Source organism: Lytechinus pictus, chromosome 12 (genome assembly GCF_037042905.1).
Source record: "Lytechinus pictus isolate F3 Inbred chromosome 12, Lp3.0, whole genome shotgun sequence".
Taxonomy (NCBI): domain Eukaryota; kingdom Metazoa; phylum Echinodermata; class Echinoidea; order Temnopleuroida; family Toxopneustidae; genus Lytechinus; species Lytechinus pictus.
Genome location: NC_087256.1, coordinates 10,855,067 through 10,867,661, shown reverse-complemented (window position 1 = coordinate 10,867,661; position 12,595 = coordinate 10,855,067). Strand labels below are relative to the sequence as shown.

Below are 12,595 nucleotides of genomic sequence, written 5' to 3'. Positions count from 1 at the left end.
CACTGCGCTGAATTTGCCGACTAGAATAACTTAGCTTTGTTGCCAATTTAGATGAGAATGACAACAAAGGAATGTACACATTTCCGTAAATTATAGTATACCGTAATAAATTGGGACGATGTCATCATGTAGGCCGACATATCATAGTGGATTTAATTAATGACTGTGTAGCATGATAATTTGTTTGTTTGATTTATTTTTATTTCTGCGTTCACAATACATTATCACAAATATTTACATTGTTTGTAATATACAAAATGATTCATAATGCATACAATATAAACATAATACATAATTTGAAGGGAAAAAATGGTGTGGGCATATACTAGTACTTCACATTTTGATAATAAAAAAGGAACAGTAACAAAATTTAATGAACGCAGGAGACCGCCATCGTGAGCGGTTAAGCTTGTAATTGATGGCGGCCTCATAAAAAGGGTTCGTGACTACGATTGGTAATTACTGAACAAGTGGGTTATTATGATAACAATAATAATTTAAAAAGCAGATCCAGGGGCAGGGGACCAACTGGCTGCGAAAATAAAAGCAGAAAGAAGAGAAATAGAAAATAAAGAGGAAAATATGAGACTTGGAGAGAAAATAAGAGGAAGAAGAAAGGGAAAATGCCTAAGAGAAAGAGTTGATAAATATAAAAACTTCCAATAAGTCACTATTACTAGGATATAAATGTAGGAAAACTGCATTTTATCAGATTTTCCCTCACATCAGGCAATGCGAGCGCGAAACCCGAAAGAAGTTAACTATTTTATAATGACCTGGGGAGCGTTTCATCAAGATTTTTGTCCGACAAGTTGTCAGATCTGACATCTTTCCTTGATTTTGATTGGCTGTGAGGCACTGTTACTATGGTAACTGTCGGATAAAACAGGACTTGTCGGATAAAACGTCTGACAAGTCCTTTCATGAAACGCTCCCCAGGTTTTTTTTTTTTTTTGGGGGGGGGGGGGGTGGTGGAGACGCCACTATAGGACCTATATAGCGAATACAATAAAGATACGAAGCCCTATATATACAGCGGATGCCGGTCAGGGCCGGCCAGCCTGGCTTAGGGCCCCTGATAGGGGTACTGACCACGGAAAGCTCCAGGATTTTGAGACTTCCAGAGGGCATTTTGTAAAAAACTAAAAACATTTATATCACAACATCCTGAAATTGTCAATTTATTCTTTAAATGATTTCGTTCATCAGAAGATACAAAGGCAGGAGGCAGTATTTTTCTGAATGAGAAATGAGGGATTTTAAAAGGAGGAGAAATGCGAGCGAGCGCAGAGAGTGAGCTTGAAAAGTTTCACATTTTCCTACATCCTACAAACTAGAAGATAGAGAGGGGGTAGAGGGAGGGAGGGGGCTACTTAGCAATATAATGAAAGCTAGAAAGGCGCCACTGTATATTTTGCACACCCCCCCCCCCGGCTGGCTCAAGTTCGGAGTGATATAGTCTCCAAACTATCGCAGTACCGCAGAGCTACTAAGATACTCAGAAGATAATGTATCCGAGCATTTAATACAGTCCCCCCCAAAAAAAAAATGCCCCTAAAGATTGTGAAGACTCTTCCCACTAGTTTTATTTTAAGTCATTCAAATTCAGATGGGGCGGGGTGGGTCGCTCAAATTTCCTGAACATATAGGCCTACTACTTTACTTTTTTTTCGCAGTTTATGGGCCCACACTTGAATTGTCGCGTGAAGAGCTCACATTTGCTTTTAAAAAACCTTTACAAAATAATGCTTTAAACTCCGAACCCCGATCATATATGATAACAATATAGTTCGCAGAGCGAAAAATGATTTTATCTCTCTCTCTCTCTCCATTCATACACAGCCTCGCACTGTCTCTCGTAATCACTGCTAATGAGAATAATCAGAGCGACCTATGATAGGCGTTGTAATAATTGCCCTTGTGGGGGAGGGGGATTTTTACATAGGATTTTCTAATTTTTCTTTGTTTTCCTCCTTATTTTCCTGTTGAGTTTTAATACGTTGTACCCACAGTGCCATCAGGGGCACGTATCTCCCCTGCCCCAATAGATAAAATAACTTTTTGCTTGATTCAATATGTTTTTACTCGAATTACGCCAATTATAAAAAAAATATATTTGTTTAATGCAGGCCTCGCATCTCGTATTATGAAAAAAATTCAAAAGGGCCCAGACCATGCTAAAATATTTAAATTCAATAGAGATTTAAAATTCAACTAGATTTTAATTCGTCATGTGGACGAATTAGGTGGTCTGTCGTAGATAGAAAAATAGGTAAACAGACATACACTGCAAAAACTCCGGTGTTGATTTAACACCAGCCCGGAATCTATTATGTCCACACCAGAATTGTATTGTAACAACACTAGTTTGGAATCAAACCAATGGTGTTTTAATACTAATTCATTGGTGTTGTATAAGCACCTATCTGGTGTTAGACCAAAACGAAACTGGTGTTGTTTAACACTTCTCTGGTGTGGACATAATCCGGGCTGGTGTTAAATCAACACCTGAGTTTTTGCAGTGTAATTATTTAAACAAAATAATGAGTAGATATTAGATTGAAAGATTAATAGACAGACAGATAGACATACATATTTAAACAGATACTTAGGTATGACGGTTACGTTATGCCTATATCTTATCACATTTCATGTGCAAAATATACACCTTTTAAAGGTAAAGTCCACCCCAGAAAAATGTTGATTCCAATCAATCGAGAAACATCAAACAAGCATACCACTAAAAATGTCATCGAAATCGGATATAAAATAAAATGATCATCACATCACATCAGGTACGGAAATGAAGGACTTCTCCTGGGGCGGTATTCTGAAAATCGTGTTAACTTTCGTGTTAAATATCGTGTTATCTCTCTGATTTAACACGCTCCTAACATACCCCCAAATCGGTATTCTGAAAACCGTGTTATCTGCGTGTTATCTCATTTCGTGTTATCTTCAGCTCCTCCCACTCTGCATCCATTTAATCCAATCAAATGCGCTGTTAAAGAAACAAATCGCGCCAAATTTCAGGGAAAGGGGGAGTGCGCGCTCGGTGACACGAAGCCTGCATTGTGACATCATTTTGTAAGCGCATACAGTACAGCTAAATAAAAGTTAGAGCTACAAAGAGACGTGGGGATGGGTGAATGTGACAAGAACCGGATGATACGAAATTATGACAGGAAACAGAGGCCTCGATCGATTGTGGAGCGGGCAGGGGATGATCGCCCCTAAAATATGGGGCAAGCATAAGTTATACATGCCCCAAAAATTTTGAGAACTTGAAAAAATAAACATGCAATGCACATTTTGAAAAGCATGAAAAGCACTTCAAGAAAAATTAAACCCGACATAGAAATATCAAACATACAAAATTGTATTTTAGTTTCTTTATTAAAATTTGATAGCGATATTAGCCCCCCCCCAAAAAAAAAAAGATATATATATTGTTTTCACTTTTGTCCGAACAATGTCAGAACATTCTTATTTTACATCCGATTTTGATGATGCTTGTTGGATATTTTTATTTTTACTCAATTTAACTTTTGTTGGGGTGGACTTATCCTTCAATTTTATCCAGGGGCACGTTTCCTAAAGAGTTATACAACTATGGTAACTGTGACTTTAACTATAAAATTATTGTGATTGGATGCCGAGACCTGATGTTTCCAATTAATTTCATGGTGTATTTTGTTTTACCTAATGGATATAAGAAAGCATGAATGCTTGTAAGCAAGCAACCAACCAGAGGAGCAACGGCTTAAGGTCCTCTCCGAGGGACCTGTTAATGAGGATTAATGCCTTACAAAAGGGCATGCACATGGCGCACCAAGTGGGAATCGAACCCGAGTCACCGGAATCCGAAACCCCCGCTCAACCGACTGAGCTATCGCACCTCCTCGATCTGTTCACCTCTTTGTTACATTTTTATTTGTCTATGTCCAAAGGTCTCTTTCCTTGATTAACAATCGATTATTTTAGAATATTAAAATTTATGATATTTACGAAGAAAAAAAATAGAGAAAGGCTTAAAATTTGTTTTCATTTATGTTATCTGTTTTTGGAATATGTATTTATTTATTATCATTTTTTTTTATCTTTGATGTTGGGCCAACATCCAATAAGGCTATTTGCTATTTTGTGTTGACCCCTCGTTCTCATATACTGGTATGGTTTTTTTGTTGTTGGTATGTTGTGAAAATATTTTACACTGTAAAAACGCTGTAAAATTTTAAGCACGTTGTTAAGCACGTTACTCTAACTACTATTGTTTAAACTTTTAAACAAGTTGTTTAAAAAGTTCAAATAAATCGTTGTTAGAGTGACACTCAGGCTCAAACAAGTGCTTTTTGTCTCACCTGCATAGCAGAGTGAGACTATAGGCGCCGCTTTTCCGACGGCGACGGCGGCGGCGGCGGCGACGGCGACGGCGACGGCGGCGTCAACACCAAATCTTAACCTGAGGTTAAGTTTTTGAAATGACAGCATAACTTAGAAAGTATATGGACCTAGTTCATGAAACTTGGCCATAAGGTTAATCAAGTATTACTGAACATCCTGCCTGAGTTTCATGTCACATGACCAAGGTCAAAGGTCATTTAGGGTCAATGAACTTAGACCATGTTGGGGGAATCAACATCAAAATCTTAACCTAAGGTTAAGTTTTTGAAATGTCATCATAACTTAGAAAATATATGGACCTAGTTCATGAAACTTATACATAAGGTTAATCAAGTATCACTGAACATCCTGCATGAGTTTCACATCACATGACCAAGGTCAAAGGTCATTTAGGGTCAATGAACTTTGGCCGAATTGGGGGTATCTGTTGAATTACCATCATAACTTTGAAAGTTTATGGATCTGATTCATGAAACTTGGACATAATAGTAATCAAGTATTACTGAACATCCTGTGCAAGTTTCAGGTCACATGATCAAGGTCAAAGGTCATTTAGGGTCAATGAACTTTGGCCAAATTGGGGTATTTGTTGAATTACAGCCATAAATTTGAAAGTGTGTTGGTCTAGTTCATAAAACTTGGACATAATAGTAATCAAGTATCACTGAACATCCTGTGCGAGTTTCAGGTCACATGATCAAGGTCAAAGGTCAAAGAACTTTGGCCACGTTGGGGGTATTTGTTGAATTGCCATCATATCTCTATAAGTGTATTGGTCTAGTTCATAAAACGTGGAAATAAGAGTAACCAAGTATCACTGAACATCTTGTGCGAGTTATAGTAGTTTTCAAAATCAGCACTGCTGCTATATTGAATCGCGTGATGCAGGTGAGACGGCCAGAGGCATTCCACTTGTTTGTTTTTTTTATTAATTTTTTTTACTGTATGCTCCCGGGTTTTAGATGTATCTTAATTATGTATGCTTTTCCATGTTTTTTATCGAGGATGTAAATAAATTGAATTGAATTGATGGTAATTGCCATAATGACAAAAAAACATTTATTAGTCCTACAGGAGATCCGGTGCTGATGAGAATGTTTCGTGTCGATCCGATAGGCTAGCCTTATGGTATATGACCGGGCTGCATAATTATGATTCCCCGGTATATAGTTCTCTATACATGCTATAGGCCAAAATGAGTTCGATGTTCCGCGCGCGGTGGGGGTTGACATAGGATTGGCCTACATAAAAATAAACTGATAGATTCAAGATTTGCAAACACATTGATGAAAATACTAACAAAATAATGGTTAATACTTATATCATGAACCTAATAGGTCATGCTTATTTAAATACTCGTTATTTTCCATAGAGATATTCCGTACGTCGTAAAAATTGGCAACTATATAGTAATCATTCGGAGTCGAAAATATGGTCGGCAGTGCATATCGTACTTTTTCTTAAATCATTTTTTTTAAATAATTGCTTTTGTCTGAATATTCTTTCAAATCTGAAAAGGTTAGACTTGGATTTTTGTTTGTAATGCTTATAACATTGGCACTTTATCATCCGAATTACTGAATTATGTCGGACTTTATTTTTAGGCGGAAATATATGAAATCAGGAAAATGCGATGCGGCTTAGCTACGAATCAACATTTTGCACAGCAACGATCGAATGCAAGGACTGCCATCAGCTGCTACTTTTCCTGTTCACGATCAAGATCAGGACTAAATAACAACAAGATTAACGAAAAATTTGTAATACAGTGTCAAATAGACTGATGATAACGCTGTAAAATTCAGATTGAACCATCATACATCATGACAGACGTAAGTACGAAAAGGAAAGGTTTCCTCAATTAGTTGCGAACAGACTCTCTCTGCTCTGCCTCTGCCTCTGGGCCGGGAAGGAAGCGACGATCCGCGTTCAGCTCCGGGCGCGGCCCGGAAAGATCGTGGACCAGTGAACGCTGTGAACTCGCACTGTCGCAGGGATGGGGGTTGTTTGGTCTTAGAGTAGACTTTGGTTAGGGATTACCGTCCTTGTTTTTTTTTACCTTGTAAACAAAAGATTGCGCTCTGTTTCTTTAGGCCTAGAGACCTAACGGCTAAGTAACCCAGGGAGCTCACCGTCACCTACCTCGGCTCGGGCGATGTTCGTGCAGGCTCCACTCCACTTCACTATGTCTACAGCCAGTACCGGCACCGCTACACTCCGCTCCACCTACCCGAACATCGGGACCGTGAACCATTTCGGATATACCGAGTCACAAAGGTGGGATGGCAATCATGATAATCGTAAAAATTAAACAAAAAAATATAACGAAAAAGATGATTGACTTAATATCTTACTCTACACCCGTATTTCACTCCGTTTCCATCCTCTGGTTATCCTCAAAATTGGTGATTTTGGGCCAGTTTTTTTTTTTCCTCACACGTATTATTCACGGCTGATTTCAAAACATCGCATGCGATCGGTCGCGGGTCAAACCGATCGCGATCGCATGCGATGTTTCGAAATTGGCCGGAGAGCTCCCTGGGTTAACGGCTAAGGTGTGTTTATGCTTCCACTGCGTAGACAAAATCAGCGTTTTCAAACGTCATTTCAGAACACAGATCACAAACATCATTCATGAACATGGTTCTGGGTAGAGTGGAGGTGCTGTTTATGCTTCATTTTTCAGAGGCGAAATCGCGATCTGCAGCTGGCTTTGCATCGTAATTTTCGTTAGAGCAGGAAAGTGAGGTCAAATTAGGCGCGCCCTTTTTCAAAGGTTTTTTTTTCTGAGTGTTGTTATGGTCGACTATTATTTTAACTTCTAACAATTTTCGGTCTTATTGCATGGAGCTACTTGACATAGCTAGGCCTATAGAATATTCACCATGGTGAGGATAATAGTAAGATATAATAAAGAATATTAAAATATACATTTATAAGGAAATAATGAGACATCTTGATCTATTTGTTTATGCTACTGGGGCTTTTGGCTCAGTAATGTCTCATCATAACTCGCGTTCCATTTAATAAAAAAAAATCTAAATTAGAGGAATAGTAATAGTGATAGATCTAGTTAGTACTTAAAGGAGAATCCAGCCTTGGTCATAAAATGTTTTGTTGGGAAGTAGAAAAGTAAATTAAACAGAATGGTGAAAGTTTGAAAGAAATCGGAGAAGCAATAAGAAAGTTATACTAGCTGCTTTAAAATTGAGATCACTAATACTATGTAGATTTCAAATTGGCAACTGGGTAAGTTAATTATGACAAGGGGCAAGGACAACTTTCCCATAGGTCATGTACTTTGTTATCAGGGATTTGTGGTTTTCTCTTAAGTACCTATTCCCCTGAGGAAGTAATATAAATATAACCCAGGTAGTATATTGTTTTATGTCCTCATGAAAGAAAAATATAATTTGAAATAAAACTTTTGGGAAGTCACTTGTGAGACCAATTCTGGAATATGCGAATGGGATATTGTACCCAAGATATACTTCTGACCTGAAGGCTATTGAGAAAGTCCAGCGACGAGCAACCAAGCTAGTACCAACCCTGAAGGAAATGGACTATGGCAGAAGGCTACGTGCAAGAAATTACCTTCCATCAAGTACAGACTGCGAAGAGGTGACATGATTCAAGTCTATAAGATAATCCATGGCATTGATGATGTGAATAGAGACTTGTTCTTCACATCAGCTTCCACTCAAGCAACCCGTGGCCATCCTTACAAGCTTTTTCTGAAAAGGAGTAGGTTGAGTGTGAGGCAAAACACCTTCAGTGTTAGAGTGGTGAGCGACTGGAATTCTTTGCCTACTGAAGTAGTCACAGCATCAACAGTCAATCACTTCAAAACAAAACTAGACAGGTTTTGGTCTGCGTGGCATTATGTTCACGCATGGGAGTATTAGTCACTGCATTTGCACAGCAAAGCACAAATAGCACAGATAGCAAATTATCCAAGCTAGGAAGACAACGTACAGTACAAGATAGACCTGGAAACTTGACTGCAGACACAACTGTATTTTTCCAGTAGATGCGGTATAAAGGTATAAAGAAAAATGACATTTTGGCCAAAATATGTATTGGAGTACATGGAAGAGTAGTCCTTGCCTTACATCACTATGACATCCCATATGTGGCCAATTTTAAGTCTCCATCTAGGTATAGTGATTACCAATAGTTCAACTTTTAAAAATTTATAACTTTCTTGTTGTTTGTTCAAACTTTCACCTATCAACTTGTCTGATTTTTCTTTTCCTTATAAAAACAAATTTTCATTTGGGTTGGATTCCCCTTTACATACATGCAATGATAGAATCAGAGACTGAGAGAGAGATGAGAGGTAATTCCGTGGAGGTAAGTCCCTGTTAGAACCATGCGTTTGGCACAAATTTTTTTCACTTTCCCGCAATTTTTCATTGTGATCTGATTTCCAATAGTATAAAAAATCATACCACCAGAAAGAGCATCAAATTTACTATTTGGATCTTCATGGGACAAGTTTTTAGCATCAAGAATAAATATGTAACAGCTCTCTCTCGGAAGCTAAAAGTTTGGATTTGTGTGACACAGTCTATGGCAGGGAAATGCTGAAAATTGACCTGATTTCATTCTTCTTATTTTGCAGCCATTTCTTGGATTGTTTCATGAAATGTTACATTTCTGTCAGTCTGTCTGTTATTTCTCTTTGAATCCACAAAGAAAATGTGACATTTTTTTGAAATAAGAAACGTAAATTTTTCATCCAGACACCCTAGCATTGTCAACACACTCATGATGGACGGACTAGATGTGGTTCATCATGTTTCTTTAAAAAATAATTGGCTGCTCCGACCGGCTGAGTAGTTCGCAATGGGTGCGCACTGGAGCGAGAAACCACAAATTTGAGGGTCTCCGGAACAGGAAAAATCAGAATTTCTATGGCTTTCTGAATTGGCAATGCCCTGGAATGGAAATTTAGGCTGAAAATGGGGGTCTCGACAGCAGCACATATATGTATCATACATTTATAACAAGGTTTTGTTACTTTCGTATTCATAAGTATAATAATCTGTCTTTTGTTCTTATACACACAGGAAAAGAAACGTGATGAAAGTGCGGGGAAGGAGAAAACGGCCATTGAAGACACGGCCTTTGAGGCCCTGGAGAAGGATTTCCAGGAGGTTCTTAATGAGCTTATGGGTGACAAGAGTCTGGAGAAGTTCAGGTCAGAGTACGAGAAGCTCCACCGTGCCTTGAAGAAATCCCATGAAAGCGAGAAGCGGCTGATGCAGAAATGCAGGGAGCTGAACGCAGAGATTGTGGCCAACTCGGCCAAGGTCTCAACCGCCCTGAAACTATCACAGGAAGACCAGACGACTATTGCACAGTTGAAGAAGGTAAGTGAATCATTGCAGGCAAACTAAAAAATAGTATTTTATTTTGGCGGGCTATACTTTTCACAACCTACTGCCTGAATTTGCAACATTAATAAAGGTTTATTTCACTGTAGTGAACTGGGATTTTCCAGGGCTCTCTTGAGCATTTCGTGGGCAAAATCTCCTGTGCCCCGTGTAAATTTTCCCCTGAATTATGTTATAACCAAACAGACATTAGTTATAAGGGCCTTTATAAATATATCCTTTCCAGTGGATCAATATGTTAAGTATTAGAAGACGAGAGAAAAGTGTTGTATCGAAATATGAAAATCATTATTAGTCTCTGTTGCATGTAGCAAAAGTAATGTGTATCAAATGTTGAGGGGGGGGGGGGGTAAAGGGGGACTGTTTGCAAGTGAACAACTTTTGTGTAATAATGCAACCACCGTGACCATTTTCATTCTGTTATTTTGCATCCTGAAGGAGATTGAGAAGGCATGGAAGATGGTGGATGCATCTCAGGAGAAAGAACAAAGAGCTAGGGAGACCATCCAATCTCTCAAGCTTGAGATCACCAACCTGAGCCGTCTGGTCGAACAGGGAGCTGGGCTTACTATGGGTCAAGAACACAGGTCAGTTGGTCAATCTAACAAGGTCACCAATAAAAGTAATGTTATGCACCATTTATATAGTGCTTAATACAATATTTCTAAGCACTGCATACTATTACCACAGCTATCTTCAGCAGATGCTCAATAATTCAAGGAATCCCTTCCTACCGGGTACAATTAAGCTCAGTTGGTCAATATAAACCAGCTGGTCAATCAAATTCATGACCTCTTTGACTTGAGGAATTCCTGATATATCTCCTATTAATCCTTTGGGTTGGCTGGATATGTTTTCAGATTCCACCAACCTTATACAAAGTATGTCCTTTGTGATTTATGATATGGTGAAAGTCAAGGTCTCATTTCAAAAAAACATGTTTTTGGTAACATCTCGTTTTAAGTGTTAATTTCAGTTTAGATGATAGCGACATTCTTTTACCATAATAATTATGACATCGGCTTCTCTGTATTTTTATCTTTTTTTATTGCCAGTGTGAACGAGCTGTTAAAGGTTAAAGAAGACTTGACCAAGGAGAGAGATGAGCAGCTTACTGAGATTGTCAAGCTCCGAGACTCCTTGGCTGAAGCCAGCAAGAAACAGACCAAGGCTGAGGAAGATAGGACTGAAGCAGATAGCAAGATTGCTGAGGTATGTATCATAGGACGATTTTGAAGAGTCATTTAATATTTCAGCTTGAAGAGTCGTAAAAAACGGATATAGCCATAACAAATATGTTCTTAATAGTAATGTCAGGTTTAATCAATTTCCCGCTTAATGATGATAGCAATAATAATATTATTGTAATTCAGTATGGAAGCGAGTCCACACTGCACTTATTGTGATAATTTTTGTTCGAGTAACCCTTGCCTGTAGTCTCACTCAAAAGAAATAGAGTTGTCCCTGAATTGGGCTTTTATTAGAATGAAATTAACATTTTTGTATAAACTCATCTGGGGCCTTAACACAAAGCATTGTGCTTTATTGTAATTTACAGTTGTACATTCAATTGTGCATTATGATCAAAGTAATCAATCATGAAGCATCATCAATACAATAAATCATTAAGCTTTATGATACAGCACCCACATTCTCAATCCGTTCTTTCAAATGTATTGATTTGATTTCCAATTTGGTTTAATTTGAAGAGACAAAAATGGAGGAATACAATGTTTACTTGCTATATTCTCGTTTGTCTTGACCATCCGAAGTAAGACTATTACACCGGATCTTGTTTCTTAATATTCTATTAATATGACCCCCTTTCTTAGCTGAACCAAGACATTCAGGTCCGTAGCAACGAGGCGCAGAGAGAGCAGCGTCGCAAGGAGAAGCTAGACCGTGAACTCAAACAATCCAAGGTGGAGCTTGAACAGAAGACTAATGAGATTAAAGGGATGCAGACTCAAGCACAACGCTACAAGGATGACATCTCACGTCTAGAGACGCAGCTCAAAGAACAGAAGGTACGGGACTTGCTCTTAAAAAATCTCAATTTCTGACCACAAATTTATTTGTTATTGGTATCCACACTGTGAAAGAAGAGGTGATATTTGGCTTTTTTTCAAGTCATGATTCATGAACTTCTCATTCAGTCAAATATATATCAGTATTTTTTACTCTGCCACAGATTATATATGCTTCTGTGCTACCAATGAAGTTTATTACAATGTACTTCTATTACTAAAATGCAACTGGTAATTTTATTCCTGCTGCTTTTCTCCTAATGGTTGATGTAAACTGTGTTAAGTGATTACGAGATGTTTTCTTTTGTTCTTCAGATCTTGTATGAGCGCACCCAGAAGGACACAGACATCTTGAATGCACGATTCACCAAGCTTCAGCAAGATTACGAAACACAGCTTCTCAACTGTGATGGCCTGGCTCAAGAAAACCAACACAGGGTCAACGAACTTAAGGTCAGGTCATTGTTTTTTCGAAATCTGTGCCTTTGTAAACATTGCTGAGATCATTTCTGGCCTGATTACCACAATGATAGAGAAACAGTTTTGACAGAAACATATCAAATAAATTGTTGCAGTAAGTGATAATACTATACTTGAAATCATAATATCTGCACATATAATGGTGATGTCAGACTACATTTGCTAATATTTGCTAATTCAACTTTGTGTTAAGCTATGAAAAATATGGAAACTCTCTTATATGCCTTCCATAATGAAGTCTAGGTCTTCACGCCCTCTGTAAAATCAGTGTTGTCTTCATGAACC

General features: G+C 38.2%; 1 protein-coding gene across 4 annotated transcripts in view; it reads left to right on the top strand.

Moving 5' to 3' along the window:
- The first annotated feature begins 5,494 nt into the window (after positions 1-5,494).
- The window catches only part of LOC135156217 (cilia- and flagella-associated protein 58-like), a 15,839-nt gene continuing 8,738 nt past the window's right edge, over positions 5,495-12,595 (top strand). Inside the window, exons 1-7 of one of the 4 annotated variants that reach the window (XM_064107928.1) lie at positions 5,495-5,532; positions 6,009-6,236; positions 9,477-9,779; positions 10,242-10,390; positions 10,859-11,015; positions 11,636-11,830; positions 12,146-12,283. In XM_064107928.1, the coding sequence (XP_063963998.1) occupies positions 6,228-6,236; positions 9,477-9,779; positions 10,242-10,390; positions 10,859-11,015; positions 11,636-11,830; positions 12,146-12,283 (951 nt within the window). In that variant the 5' untranslated portion in view covers positions 5,495-5,532; positions 6,009-6,227. The other 3 variants (XM_064107929.1, XM_064107930.1, XR_010295349.1) reach the window with 3 other exon arrangements.